At 54.2% G+C, this 15483-nt stretch overlaps 1 protein-coding gene across 1 annotated transcript in view; it reads right to left on the bottom strand.

Annotated features, from left to right (window-relative positions):
* Positions 1-15483, bottom strand: part of SMYD3 (SET and MYND domain containing 3) — a 519877-nt gene that overhangs the window by 88956 nt on the left and 415438 nt on the right. Inside the window, exons 6-8 of the mRNA XM_079763811.1 lie at positions 12449-12516; positions 10609-10711; positions 1851-1961 (exon numbers count right to left, since the gene is read on the bottom strand). Of these exons, the coding sequence (XP_079619937.1) occupies positions 1851-1961; positions 10609-10711; positions 12449-12516 (282 nt within the window). The remainder of the gene's footprint in view (positions 1-1850; positions 1962-10608; positions 10712-12448; positions 12517-15483) is intronic.

Here is a 15483-nt window from a genome sequence, read left to right as displayed (position 1 = left end):
TGCCCTCAAGGTCCACCCATGTCATGACAAATGGCAAGATTCATTTTTTAATGGCTGCATAACACACACACACACACACACACACACACACACACGTATGTAGTATATATAGAGCAAGGCAGTAGAGCTGTACACACACACACACACACACACACGTCGTATATATAGAGTGAGGCAGTAGAGCTGTAAACACACACACACACACACACACACACACACACGTAGTACATATAGAGCGAGGCAGTAGAGCTGCAAACACACACACCCTGTTAGTTCTCTTTCTCGGAAGCATCCTAACACAATATTAAACAAACTGTTAGTTCGGAGAGGAAAGAAGACGGGCTCAGTGGATGTGTGGACACTGCCGAGGGGGAAACCGAAGGCCCTTCACAGCCCCCTCCGCCCTTGTCCTCCTCGAGTCTAAAGGCTGGAAAGTGAAACCCAGGTTCCTCACCTCTTTCACAGCTGCAAGTTCTCACGTGAGACGGTTCTGAACAATAACACGCAGGTGGGAATCCCTAGGAGGGCTTCCCTTTGTTCTCTGCCTCTTTAAAAATTATTAACTTTAGAAAGAGGAAGGGAGAGAGACAGAGAGAGGGAGAGAAACATCGATGGGAGAGAGTCATCGACTGGCTGCCTCCTTCACACCCCACACTGGGGGATCGATCCATCCCGCAACCTGGGCATGTGCCCTGATCAGGAATCCAACCGTGACCTCCTGGTTCATAGGTCAACGCTCAACCACTGAGCCCCACCAGCCGGGCTGTTCTCTGCTTTTTATTGCCTCTCCTTTTCCATGTCCAGAGCTTGGACACACTGAGTAGGGGTGGGGACAGCAGGCAGCTGAGACCATGAGGACAAAAGGCACACGCTGGGGATGGCTCAGGAGCAAGACCGGAGGATGCTGGGCCTGTGATGAGCTCGCTGAGAAGTTGCTCCTGTCTTGGGCTGTAGATTCTCCAGAATTCTTGAGACAAATACACCTGCTACCGGTAACATCAGTTATCTGTTTTTTGTAGCCAAGCCCTCTCCTAATATACCCTTCTAGCCAGATTTCAACTATAACAATAGGCCAAAGTGAACAGGTCCCCAATGTTAAGAGAATACAAGCACACAATTGAGACATTTTTGAGGGTCTGCCATACGGATGTCACGTAAGAGGCACTGAATCCGAAGGCCTTCCCATCCCCAACCAAGGCTGGGGTGGAAGCGAGTTTGCTGCCCGACGGTCCAGGTGAGTCTGGGGAGAAACCCAGGGCAGCCCGCTGTGCCTTCAAGGGAAAAGGCTGACGACGCTAAGGAGCGGAATCCTGGGACACTATTAGCAGTGCGTCCACCTTTTCCCATTTGACTCACTTATTTCTACAAGTTCTTTTTAATAAGAAACGGATCGTGTTCACTGATCATGTTCACGGGTCATGTTCACATCATCAGAATGAGCTCCTGGGCTTTCTCAGGCAGTGAAACCAACGCCTTCTCTCCATGAGTGTTGGCACCAGAGGCCACAGGAAGTGATGATACAGAGGAACACACACTGGATTTGATCAAAAGGTCTGAGTGTGAGACACGTTTAGTGCCTACGTTCCCTCTAGACTCTGAGCGCCATGGCTCCGTGCTGAGGTTAAACCTCCTGTTGCTGGTGGTGAGAACAGTTCCAGGGAATGAGCCATGGGCAGCCCTGTACATCCCTGTATTTACTCCCGTCTCCTCCGACGCAGTGACGGTCACTTAGGGGTGGACTGATGACTTAAAAGCAGACTTAGGGGTGGACAAATGACATAAAAGCGGGGTTCTGGGCAAGATCCCTGGATACCACCTGGGAGGGGCTCCAGGCCGGCCCACACTCATACCTTGTCCTGCGTCAGGCACCGGGCGCAGTCACAGTCGAAGCAGTACTGGTCCCTCAGCTGCTCCCGGCGCTCCGCGCTGGTCATCAGCATGTCCAGGTAGCAGATGGTGAGCTGCGGGCCAGAGAGAAAAGGGGCCACGTGGCTGCTGTGCTCACTTCCTTTAACAAACGGCCATTGTGGTTGCTAATTATTAAAGTAAAACGTACTCTTATTTTTATTTTACTTTTACTTTTTAAAAGTCTTTATTGTTGAAAGTATTACATATGTCACATGATCTCCCTCATGTGTAGAATCTAATGAACAACATAAACTGATGAACCGAGTGGATCCAGGGACATGGAAGCCTAGAACATGCTGAGGAATCTCCGAGGCAAGGAGGGGGAGGGTGGGTGGGTGGCAGGTGATCAACCGAAGACCTTGTATGCACATATGCATAACCCATGGACACAGGCCATAGCGTGGTGAAGGCCTGGCGGGGGGTGGGGCAGGCTGGAGGGGACCCAGGGGGTAAAACATATTTTTATTACACACCAAAAGGTGCACGAGATTAGATACTACTCCGTGTCTCCACCGAAATAATCATGTGTAAAATTTTCTTGCAATACCTTCCAATCTTATGTGGTGAGCACATACATTTATTTGAAAGAACTGGGCTCATTAACTCTAGATACGCTCACCTCTTACCTTTTATTCCCTGGACAGTGAAGTATTAAAGGCGGTTACATGTTCGGTTTCACTGAGGTGCGTTTAGTAAGTTCTACCATCACTGGTAACCAGAGAAGCCAGAACAGCCTGGCGCCCAAACGGGCGGCAGATGATGTGGCCAGATTGCTCTTACATCCCCGCCAGCGGCAGAGCTGCCGCGCGGAACTCGGGGCGACCAGACCTGGTGTCTTTGCCATTAGGAGGCTGTTTTCTTACTTGTGACTAGATTCAAGAGCAAAGTGGACTAAAGCACGGGGAGAATTTCATATCAGGATGCAACCACAGCTGCAGGCTCTTAAACTGACTTCCTGTGACCCTTCCACATACAGTAACTGTGCCCTGTCTTGGAAGGTGAAAGGTCATAGGTGAGAAGGCACACTCCGGCGGCTTCTCGGGTTTCTGTGTAGCCCCCCGAGTCCACTTCAAGACACAGGCCTTCAGGTGACATCATGATGCTGACACATTTCTCACCTGACAGATCTCCTAGGTGCTGCAAGTCTAATTCAAAACACACTGAGTGGCCAGACTATTATGATCTCTGAACGCATAATAATCTGGCCACTCAGTGTATAGCCTATATAATAAAAGGCTAATATGCAAATTGTCCCCTCGACCAGGAGTTCGACCAGCAGGCAGGCCGGCCAACCGCCCATGTCCCCTCCCCCAGGCCAGGCTGGCCGGACCCCACCCATGCACTAATTCATGCACCGGGCCTCTAACACACACACACACACACACACACACACACACACACACACACACACTGAGTGGCCAGATTATTATGTGTTCAGAATCCAACTCCTGTCCCCACCCCCACCCTCACCCCCACCTGTGCATCTCAGCTGGTGCCTTCCCAACCTCCGCTGACAGCAATTCATCTTTGGTGTTATCCACCTGAAACCTCAGCATCACCACGGACTTCTCTTTCCTTCACGCCCCATCCGGCCTGCCAGGCAATTCTGTGGGCTCCACTCAACATCCATCCGGAACACCTCCGGCTTTTGTCAGTGCCGCCACCACCCGGTCTGAGCCCCTATCCCTGCTGCCTGTGAGATGCAGGTCTCACAGCTGGTCTCCTTGCGTCCCCTGGGCCCCTGCACCCCGTCCTCTGAAATGGGAGTCCTCTGCTCCACGGCTCCCCCTTCGCTTAGAGCAAAGGTCACGTCCTCGCAATGCATCCCCACAACTGCAGTGCGCTTCCTGGCCGGCCGCTGGCCCTTCGGTAAGAGAAATGTGCTGTGCCTCTCATAACCACACATTGGGCTTTTACTTTCTATGTTTATATTAAATTTTGTTTTTTGAGTCATTCATTTCCCTGGAATTGCACAAAAATATCAGTCTGCAATGAATTAGGGAAAACACTGTCCTTCAGAACAGGAAGCGAGGGGAGCGGAGGCCTCAGTCCAGCCTGGTCCCTGTCTGAGCGCCTCCCTCCTCCCCATGCAGCCCGGCCTCCTCCGTCTCCACACCCGCCACTCCAGGCCTGTGCTCGCTGCTCCTCCGCGCTCCCCCCATCTACTACAGGGGCCTCCCCCCACCCACTACGGGGCCTCCCCCACATCTACTACAGGGGCCTCCCCCCACCCACTACGGGGCCTCCCCCACATCTACTACAGGGGCCTCCCCCATCCACTACGGGCCCTTCCCATCCACTACGGGGCCTCCCCCACATCTACTACAGGGGCCTCCCCCATCTACTACGGGCCCTTCCCACCCACTACGGGGCCTCCCCACCATCCACTACAGGGCCCTCCCCCCATCCACTATGGGGCCTCCCCCCATCTATTATGGGGCCTCCCCCCCCATCCACTACGGGCCCTCCCCCATCCACTAGGGGTCCTTCCCACCCACTACGGGGCCCTCCCCCATCTACTAAAGGCCCTCCCCACATCCACTACGGGGCCCTCCCCCCATCCACTATGGGGCCTCCCCCACATCTACTACAGGGGCCTCCCTCATCTGTTTTGAGTTTCAAACCTCACTTCCTCCCTCCCTGAGGCCTGACCTGAGCCTCTATTTAGAATAGCAGCCCGGTTCCTGTGCACCCTGGAACTCCTACCCTTCTCCTCCTTCCCCCCATCACCCCCCCGGGCCCCTTCCCAGACTTCTCTCACTCTAACATATATCAGCGTGTGACATGCTGTATAAATGACCCCTTATTTGCTTTCACAGGAAGAAGGTAATTGTGGGGCTGCGTGGGGGGCGGGGGGGGGAGAGGGGAGAGCGGAGGAGGAAGAAGGCGGGACTGCCACTGAGGAGACACAAAGTCCCTGGAGCAAACACTCCGTGAGGTTGTCTCAGGCCTGAGGAAGCATCTCAGGGCCGGGAGCGCGATGGGGCTTGTTGGCAGCGAGCGGGGGGGAGAGGGGGGGCAGGGGGGTACCCTCTCGGACAGAAATGCAGCTGCGGGCCTCACTGAAGCAGTCAGAGGGCGGAGGTAGGTGGCCGGTCCCAGCTGTCAATCCCCCAGGGCCCTGCCAGGGGACAGAAGCCGGGCCTCCGGCTGCGTGGCTGGCTGTGGCTCCTCACGTGCTGGGCGCCTGTACTCGCTGCCCCGTACACAGAAGCAGGAGGACCCCCCGAAGGAGGCAGGCATTGGCCTTAGGAGCCGCTGCTGGGCGCTGGGCACTCCTGCCCCGGGGCTGCCGGCACTGCCCAGCCTGGACCGCCCAAGCCCTGCCAAGCTCTGTTCTGAGACCACCGGGCCCCTCCGGCCCAGCCCAGTCACCTGCCAATCCCCCAAATCTTTCTTCTGCTTCGTGACCTGAAGCCAGGCTGCCTCTGAGGAGCAAAGGCGAGCCAGGCGAGCCCCCCGCGTTCACAGAGAACACTGCATCCCGGCTCCCCATAAGCACGGCCTAAGCAGCTTCAGCAGCAGCCTGTCAGTAAGGGGGGCAGCGTGCTCACCGGCTTCTTCCTCAGGCCCCAGGCCCGCGGCTCCTGCGATGAGGTGAGGGGGTGGACGAGCTGATCTCCGCTTCCTCCCGGCTTCGCTCAAGAGCCCCGATTCTCAGCCCAGCCCACGGCCCTCGGGCATCAGCCCTGGCCTCAGATCAGACCAACGGCAGGGCTCACTGGGTGATTACGATGTGCCCAGTGCAAAGCCAACAAATCTGGGACCTGCCACGCTAGAGAATATGCTGACCCACCCAAGACTTTGCCACAAGGGCCGGAGCTCATGCGTGGTCATGCCAGGCAGTGGCTGGGCAACAGGAGGCTAGTTATTTATTTTATTTAAGCCCAGGAAACAGACTCCTAGAGCCTCCCTCACCACCCGCCACCCGCCACCCACCACCCACCATCCGGAACCGCCTGGACCCATTGCCAGACTGTGCAGCGGCTTTCTAACCGGCTCCCTGCTGCCTCAGCCGCCCTTTTGCCTCTAAGCTGCTTTGAGAGAGACCTCCCCAGCGCTCGCACCTGACCCGTCATCCTCCCTGGGAGCTTTCGACGGCCCCTCCTGCCTTCCGTCTGCCTTTGGTCTCAGCACTCCTCGTCCACCCGGAGTCGGTCACCATCAGGGGCACTGACTGCCACACCCCAGAACCGTGCACACGATCACGATCCCCTCCTCCCTCGCGCCCTGTGAGCACCTGGCAGCCCTGCCTCAGCCGCAGGCCTCCTCCCCACCCGCTCAGCACGCTCGTCCCAAAGGCTGGGCCCCAAGGCGCCTCTCCGGAAGGCTGCCCGCCGCCCGCTGTTCCTCCTTCGTGGCATTGGAGTTCACAAACCCGCTGCGCCAAAGCTGAAGGCCTCCGAGGCAGGAGCACCGTGACCCTTTTACAGGCCCTCCCCCATCTACTGTATTGTATTTGGGGGATACGCAGCCAGGTACTAACTGGTGATGACAGCTGAGTCGTATCAGCCAAAGACGAAAACCTTCCCCAGGACTCCCTGCCGCATGGTGTTAACGGAGACTCTGCTCACTGAACGTGGGGCTCGCTTAGCGGGAACGTATGTGTCCGACTTCGCTGTGGTCAGCAGACGTTGAATGGGACAGACAGAACCTCACTCAGCTGTGAAGCCTCTGACCACGCCGCCCGCCTCCGCGCAGCTCCCGGGGACGCGCGGTGACAGCCCCAGGGGAGGGGCGGCAGGAGGCACCGGCTGGACACCGAGTCAGTGAACGTCCAGGCAGCAGGGCCCTCCCCCATGAAGCCCGGCTTCCCAGGATGTGCGGGTGGGCACTGGCGACCACATCAGAGAGAGACTGCTGTCGTTTCTGGAACGACACTGCCAGTTACTCGTTTTCGTGCTAACACTGGCTCGGAACTGAAAAAAGACGCAACCATCTCAGGTTGCTTTTGTTCAAGTCAAAGCTGAGTTACTCTTGCCTCTCCTCTCTGCTACACCCTCGTCCCCGTACCTGCTCATTTTACCTTCAATATATTCATTCTGCTGGTCCATCATGGGCCACCACCATTGCCTCGCGGCTGGAGGACCGCAGCATCCTGACCCTCATTCTCGCAACCTCGCCCTCACAGACAACCTCATCACCAGCTGCTTTGCCTGCCCCTTCAGTGACGCTCCATCGCCGTCCCCTCCCTCCCAGCCATTCGCTGAGGGCCTCCTGTCCACCAGGCACCGAGAGGGAAATGCAGGTGCACCGGGCTCCTGGGCAGGCTCCTCGGGCCCCGCATGTTCCCTCTCTCTGGGCACAGCTGCACGCTCCAGCCCACTGACCTGACCCACTTCCTGCCCCTGAGCACGCCGTTCTGTCCCGGGCCTGTGTGTCTGTCTAGACTCTAGAATGCCTTCCCCAGCTTCGCCAACTTTGACTCTATGGAGCCTTAAGGGGCCAGGACTCGCTTCTCCGGAAGCCTTCCTTGACCACGCCTGCCCCTGCCCCTCACGCCACCTAAGTGCCCTGCTCTGAACTTCCAGAAAGCCCTGTGCACATGGACACGACTGTCCTTCACATGTTCTACCCCGTTTTCTGTTCTGCGTCCGTGTCCTCAATTGTGCCTTGACGTGCTGAAGGCAAGGCTGGGCCTCCTCATCCTCATGGTCCTGATGCATCATGGGCACCGTGAGCAGGCAGGGGTTGCGTTAGATGACTCAGCAGGTAAGCAAAGCTGGCCGGGTGAGGAACCAGAGGGTCCTGACCCAGCACTCAGACTGAACCTGGCGTTAGGGACACTAACCCGCTCAAAGCACAGTTCCCTCCGTCACTAGGCTCCTGAGAATGCTGGCAGCCAACAGCATTGTTGGCAACAGCGACAACCTCCTCCAGCCAGGAAGTCCCATGCCGGTGGCCTGGACTGTCCACCTTTCTTCCCTGACGCGTGTTCTAGAAGACTGTCAGACGATAATGTGTGTTTCCTAACCTGGCCAAACCCTGGAGAGGCAGCCATCAGCCATCCAGCTTGTGAGTCTTAAACAAAACAAACCCACAACACAACCAACTCAGCGTTACAGTGAAAGTCTTTAAATAGAAAGGTGTTCATTTAGGTGCTGGTCTAACGGGAAATGGCCCCAAAGGTGGTTTTCCGTGGAGAGAAACAAAGGGGGAGAAGCCTCCACGGTGACTTCCGGGCACCTTCCCAGCCCTCGTCTGAGGTTAAATGTTCCCTCTCACACCGGCGACGGGCTGGCTTCTGTGTCACTTTCTTTCCGGGGCCCGTGGGACACGCCCGAGGGTGCCGGTAGCTTCAAACCGGAGGCGGAGTCTGCTCACCAATGGCTGTGCCTTTAGCAGCCTCTCCCGTTACCCAGCGAGTCCAGGCCGGGGAGCTTCCAGGCCACAGACACGGTGCACGCCCCCCTCACGGGCCTCAGGCGGGTACTCACACCCCATAGCACACAGGAAACCGGAGGGGCCCTGATGAGCAAGAAAGCTACAATGCAAAGCTGATGCTGAAATTCCCAAAATTTCTAAATTTCTTGTTACCCAATTCCACTACAGCAAATATTAGCACAATGAAAAGGAATGACCCCTCTTCACCACCCTGGGCACGCCTGGCCTCACGGTTCTCCTTCTCCCCTGCCTCTGCCCCAGGGGGTCAGCTGTAATGTGCAGGATGCATTTAGGGAGGGGCGGCCTCAGGCCTAAGCGAGCGGGACGCCAGCCTCCTTCAGTGATGCACAGTCCCGCACAGTCCACAGGTGTCCCCTGGGATGCCCACTGGGCCCCCAGGAGAAGCACAAGCTTGTCCATGGAGGGCTGAGGGGAGAACCTCGCCCTGTGGAGAAGCTGCTGGGACAGGTACCGCGGGGAGAACATCCGTGCCTGCAGGGCCTGATGCCGGGCAGAGCCACCCTGTGTCGGGCGAGAGGAAGGGCTGGTTTGCTTGTCTCTCAGAGATGGAAGGAGAAGGGCGTGAAAAAGTAAAATAGCCCTGGCCGGTTTGGCTCAGTGGATAGAGCGTCGGCCTGGGGACTGAAAGGTCCCGGGTTCGATTCCGGTCAAGGGCATGTACCTTGGTTGCGGGCACATCCCCAGTAGGGGGTGTGCAGGAGGAGGCTGATCGATGTTTCTCTCTCATCAATGTTTCTAACTCTCTCTCCCTCTCGCTTCCTCTTTGTAAAAAGCCAATAAAAAAATGTATTTTTAAAAGAAAAAGTAAAATAAACACCAAAAGACAAGGTGTGTTTGCAACTAAATGAAAACCAACCAAGGAGCATGCCTGGCAGGCAAGCCTAGAAAACAAGATGTCAGGAAACTTCTCTGTTGTTTCTGAAAATGCCAATCATTTCTAACCTTGATAAGCAAACAGAATTTTGTTTTAAATTTAGCAAAACACCACCATCAGCAGCATCAGCATCATAATCATGATTATCAACGACAGCAGCCATCCCTCAGTCCCAGACTAAGTTGCTGACAATGGACAGCGGTTCCCTTTCTCAGCCGCCTTGAAGTCCTGTACGGCCCCAGAAACAAATCTCAGTCCCCCCACCCCCCAATAGATCTCCTGAGGGCCTGGTCCAGACGGGGAAACTCACTAATGGCTTTGTAAGCAGCAGCTTATTCACTGGAAGATCAGTTTCGGGGGGAGTCTTATCGGGCCAAATCCTTGTCTACATCAAATATGGCGCCTCAGAGTTTAGGTTTTACTGGCTAAGTGCTGTAGAGATGCAGTAAAATCTTATGACACTGTCTTCCTCGCAATAAACATCCACTTTAGCAGATGGAAGGGTAGAAGGAGACCTGGTCTACGCAGCGTCGATATCCGTAACCCAGAGTTCAGGTGGTACCTGCACAAGCCCAGTGCAGGCGCGGGCAGCAGCCCAGATCACCCATCCCAGACCCTGACCCTGGCTCCTGAGCCGTTCCTCATCAGCAGGGGCTGCCTGGCCGGCCGCACGCGGGAGGGTCAAGGCCAGGTCGCTGCCGGAGGTCACCTTCCAGCCCTGCTTCCCTTCGCATCTTTGCTTGAACAATCACCAGGCATGCCGATAGGTTTGTAAAGGCCCAATGACAACCTAAAGATTAATACTGACCTGCTTTCTTAGTACAAGTGGAAGGGAGTCACCATCGAGGTGTGATGAGTGCCCTTGAGATAAGCCAGCCCTGGGGAGCTCATCCCATGGAAGGGTGAGGACCAGCTGCAGAAACGTGAGAGCACTGAACTGTCGTGTGTGCAGGACACGTGCACTGTCGCACACACACCTCTCACATACATGCACTATCGTGCACACACCTCTCACACACATACACTGTCGCACACACACCTCTTACACACATGCACTGTCACACACACACCTCTCACATACATGCACTATTGTGCACACACCTCTCACACACATGCACTGTCGCACACACACCTCACACACACATGCACTGTCGCACACATGCCTCTCACACACATGCACTGTCGCACACACGCCTCTCACACACATGCACTAGGAGCCATCGCCATCCAGAAACACGGTGACTAAGACAGTCAGCCGGGCTACAACCTGGAGAGTAGCGACGGGGAAGTGGGCCTGGCTGAGGCAGTGGCATGTTCTCCCGGCAGGACACCGAGAAGCGGTCCCTCGGGCACCAGTGTTCGGGCAGGACCAGGCTGGGAGGGGCTTGGAGGGAAAAGCAGTGAGAACCAGGGCTCCTTACCTCCTCTCCGGCCTGGATGTCCCGGACGGCGCGCAGCAGGAGGTGGGGCCCGTTGAACACGATCGAACAGTTGGGGTCACAGCTGTGATTGAGCAAAGACATACTGGAGGAAAGAACAAGAAAAAAGGGGAGACCATCACAGCTCAGCAGAGTCCAACGTCTACATGCAATGAATACCATGGGCAGGGGCCCTTCACTTGGGGGAGGGGCGCAGGCGAGGCCCAGTGCCCCCGGGAGGGAGCCTCAGGGCATTCACAGCACGGCCACTAGCCACTGCCTGGGAACTGAAGTGCTGCCCAGGATGGAGGCTACGTGGGGAGTGTGTTAATGAACACATTTTCTGAGTCCTCTTTGGGGGTGGGGTGGGGGTGGGGAGGAAATGGTTGTCCATTAGACACCAGGCAGTAAGACAACATGAAATAAAGATGGAGCAGACAGACGTGCAAGCACATCCTCCCGAGACAGGAATGGGACGCAGCGGTGTCCCCGCGGCCAGCACAGCTGACCCTCCACCGGGCCCTCATCTGTCCAGCCTGGGAGGAGCGGCCACCTCTGCTGGGCGTCCACAGCTGCCATGGGTAACCGAGTCCTTCCTCTTCGGCAGAAGCTCCGGTCACCTTGCCGACCGGACCCGGGGCACTCTGGGCCCGGCCAGTGACTTCATCTCCTTGCAGGTGGCTTTTTTACCACCCGGGGGAGGGAGTGGATGGAAGCTGCCTCCATATTTGACAACAATGAGAACACCTGCACGTGAGCCTTTACTAAGCAGAAAGCACTTCCTGAGCAGCTGAGCATGTTTATCCAATTTGATCACGTGATCATTCTTTCGAGGGGCACTCGCAGATAAAGAAACGACACGTGGAATTGGGGTGACTGCCCCAGGACACACAGCTAGTAAGTGGGACTGAACTTGAGCCGGGCGTCTGAACTCGGCACCTGGCTGCACCCCTCCGCTCTCCAAGGCCAGGGCCAATGGCCTGTGGTCTGACACTTGTGAAATGTAAGAGAAGAGGCGGGATTCTCAGGTTCACGATTAATTATAAAGTGACTGGGTTTGTATTTGGACCCTCGTGGCATGAAACCAGGAGTGACGGAGAGCTTGGGGGGGACAGGCTAGTGGCTCAGTGATAAAGGCCACTTCAGTGACGGCCAGCACTGGGCTCGAGTGAGCTGAGCCGAAGGACGGAATGAACCGGCGGTGCGGCCGGGGCCTGGCGAAATGACCCAGCGTTTCACCAGGGGCCTGGGGAGCGGGATCAGGGCGGGCGAGGGGACTAACCAACCTCAGGCTGACGGTATATCAGCACCCACAGCCCCACCTTCTAACCAAAGTTCCCGGGAGAGGAATTCAGGTCTGAGGGCTGCCTCGTTGCTAACACCACGGTGACTGTCAACCTTCTGTCGCCCACGGCACACATAAACCGATTACTAAAATTCTGCGGCCCGCCAAAAAATGTATTTTTGCCAATCTGACAAAAAAAAAATAGGTATAGTTTTGATTCAGCCACACTAGACGGCTATTGTTGTGTAAGCTGTTGTCATTTCATTTTATTGGACAATCTAAGGGCAAAGAGGTCGGTGACCCTGACTAAATAGTCAGGTAGTGCATGTTTTAAAAATCCGTGAGGCACAGCGGTCGAAAATCACTGCCACAGCATATAACGTGTGGTTATAAAACTGTTTTCTTTAAACTTCACATTTTTCATTTTCTTGTAAGTTATCATCAGGTTTTAAGCCTGGCTCTCCAACTAGTTGCTGCAATAGCCTTTCTAACTGCCCCCCAAAGGCTGGGGGCCGGGCGGGGGGTTCAAGTTGCTTCTCCCGGAGTGAAATGCCATACCTGGGGTACAGGCCGACGCCGACTTCCTGCATCTCCGCGTTGCAGATGGTGAAGGAATTGCAGATCAACTGCAGAAACAAGGGGGACAGTCGGGGTTAGCAGAGTCGCCCAAGGAACTTCGCGGGCAAGAGAAGGAACTTCTGAACATAAAACGCAGGGGCCTCTGAGAGCAGCTTCGAAAAGGTCCACGCCAAACCCGGATGCTCTTCCCTCTGCAAAAGCACACACCTGAAGAACATATCAGGGGGGTAAGCACAGACATACCACCGTCCTGTAAAAAGCCAGGCTTCAGCCAGCCCCGGCCTGGGGTCTCCGTGTGCCCTCTACCGTCAAGTTCAATGTTTTCTTAGACTGATTTCAGAGGACACGGCCGGACGTGCGCAGCCGTGGTTCCTGGGGGTCACACCAGAAGCGGATGCCCGGGCCAAGGTCGGGCCGCCCAGGGCCGCAGCTCCCGGCGCCCACAGCGGACAGCAACCCCGAACCAGAACACGGGCCGCCGCGCCGTGTCTTCTCGGCATTCGCCAAAGGAAGTTACGTATGAGGCTTGTGTACAAATTTAAAAAATTAAAGAAGACTGAAAGGCACAGGTGCTCAGGGAGCTGGGAGGAAGGCCTCGCAGACCTGCGAGCGACCCTGGGCCTGCCCCGCTGGACGTCGGGGCGCAGGGAGGGCTGGAGGCAGGTTCTGGGGAAGGACGCAGCGTCTACACAAGCGCGAGTCCTCGGAGGCTCTCCCTCTGCTCCGAGGGGCTTTTTTATGAAATCCAGTGCAATCTGCACGATTTGGCCTTTTTCCTCCAAAAGTCTGACAAAGCTGCAGTTTCTAACCGGGAACTAAATCGGTGTACATACACGTATTTTAAACACACCCTGGCTCAATTGCTTTAAAGGCATCTGTTTTACATTAAGTTGAAACAGTGCACTGCCTATATTTTTTTATGTATAAAATAGATGGTAAAAATACAGAACAAAAAAATCCTGTGTTTTCTTTTTGAAACTTTAAACTTTTAAAAAGGGGTATGATCATTTTGGGGGTGGGATATGAATACTTTTTTTTTTTTTTTGGTTAATCCTCACCTGAGGACATTTTTCCCATTGATTTTTAGTGAAACCGGCCGGGCTAATACAGAAAAAAAGTGTAATCAGGAATTTAAATGAAGCAACCCACCAATGAAAAACCAGTTCAAAGAGATCTAATTTGCAAACTTTCAAATCAAATGAAAACTGAATTTTTTTCTGAACTGTCAAGCAAATTCAAGGTTTTTACAGAATAGGTTTATTCTAATAGAATTTTTTTTTTAAAGGGCTCCCATGTCAACTTAGCTGTCTCTTTCTCTAGGAACTTCACCTGATCACCAAATGTAGCTGACTTTTAAAAAAATTGTCTTGCCGAAACCGGTTTGGCTCAGTGGATAGAGCGTCGACCTGCGGACTCAAGGGTCCAAGGTTCGATTCCGGACAAGGGCATGTACCTTGGTTGCGGGCACATCCCCAGTAGGGGGTGTGCAAGAGGCAGCTGATCGATGTTTCTCATCGATGTTTCTAACTCTCTATCCCTCTCTCTTCCTCTCTGTAAAAAATCAATAAAAATATATTTTTTAAAAAATTGTCTTGTTGAAAGTATTACAGATGCCCCCTCTCCCCATTGACTCTTCCCCGCCACCCGCCCCCTCCCCAGGCCCTCAACCTTTTAGAGCAGTGGTTTTCAACCTTTCTAATGCCACGACCCTTTAATACAGTTCCTCATGTTGTGGTGACCCCCAACTCTAAAATTATTTTCGTTGCTACTTCATAACTGTAATTGTGCTACTGTTATGAATCGTAATTTAAATATCTGTGTTTTCCGGTGGTCTTAGGCGACCCTGCTAGCGGTTCTCATCCTGTGGGTCGCGACTGTAGAGCCTGAGACCATCAACCTGAGAACCGCTGCTATAGAGCCTAAGGCCATCGGAACACACAGATATATTTACATTACGATTCATAACAGTAGCAAGATTACAGTTATGAAGTAGCAACGAAAATAATTTTATGGTTGGGGGTCACCACAACATGAGGAACTGTATTAAAGGGTCTCAGCATTAGGAATGTTGAGAACCACTGTTTTAGAGCATGTGTCACACTGGGTCATACCCACCCGTTTCCTGGACACCATACACAACTAGACTGTGAAATGCCCAGAAGGCAACGCTAGCGTTTCATTGACCACTAATCCCGGGTCTCCCCCGTGCCTGGCACGTGGAAGTGACCAGCACACATTGTTCTGATGGATGGATGGTTGCATGGGTGTGACCCTCAACATGCCCAGGCGTCATTATCCTGAACAGGATGAGAACAGAAACGGAACACAGGCGCTGTGAGGGGAAAGGGACGCAGTTCTATGCCACGAGAAGGAGGAGAAGTTCATCTGCCATCTCGCTTGTCCGTGGGCATCCAGTCTCTGAATGTCCCTGCTCACACCACGGCTCATCCTTTCTCTCCATTCCAGCTCAGCTTTGTCACCTTCTTTCCCATCAGCTCAGTGGGTGGGATGACAATTTTATCCATCAGAGGAACACAGGACTAGTTTGAGTCTCTGCTTAAAATTCCCAGAGCCTCACACATGGGGCACAAATACTGCAAATGAATAAATGAACGAATGAATAATGAGAGCCCCCATGTTTCTCTCCTTCCCTTCCATCTTTCCCTTTTATTCCTCACTTTCTTTCCTTCTTTTTCTTTCCCTATTTTCATTATCAACTTGCCACCCTCATCCCTCATTGTGCCCCACTCCACAATATGAGTGGGACATTTTAGTTTTATTTCACAAATTCTAGACAAGTTCCTCATTTGCATTATTCTGAGGGGAGTTATGTGCTAGTGTTCCTGCGCTAGTGAATAAAAGTTTTAACTGACCTACTCCCACTTCCATTAGAAACATCAGTTCCACTCAGCACTATCAGAATTAAGGACACTGTTACAGGGAGTATTTGTGACAGATGCAGCTGAAGCGATGGCGGACATGAGGGAGCTCTCGGGGTTTCTCTTTTAAATGAG

This window comes from Cnephaeus nilssonii (assembly GCF_951640355.1).
Source record: "Cnephaeus nilssonii genome assembly, chromosome: 23".
NCBI lineage: Eukaryota > Metazoa > Chordata > Mammalia > Chiroptera > Vespertilionidae > Cnephaeus > Cnephaeus nilssonii.
Note: the sequence above shows the minus strand (reverse complement) of the source record. Positions and strands in the feature narration are given on the sequence as shown.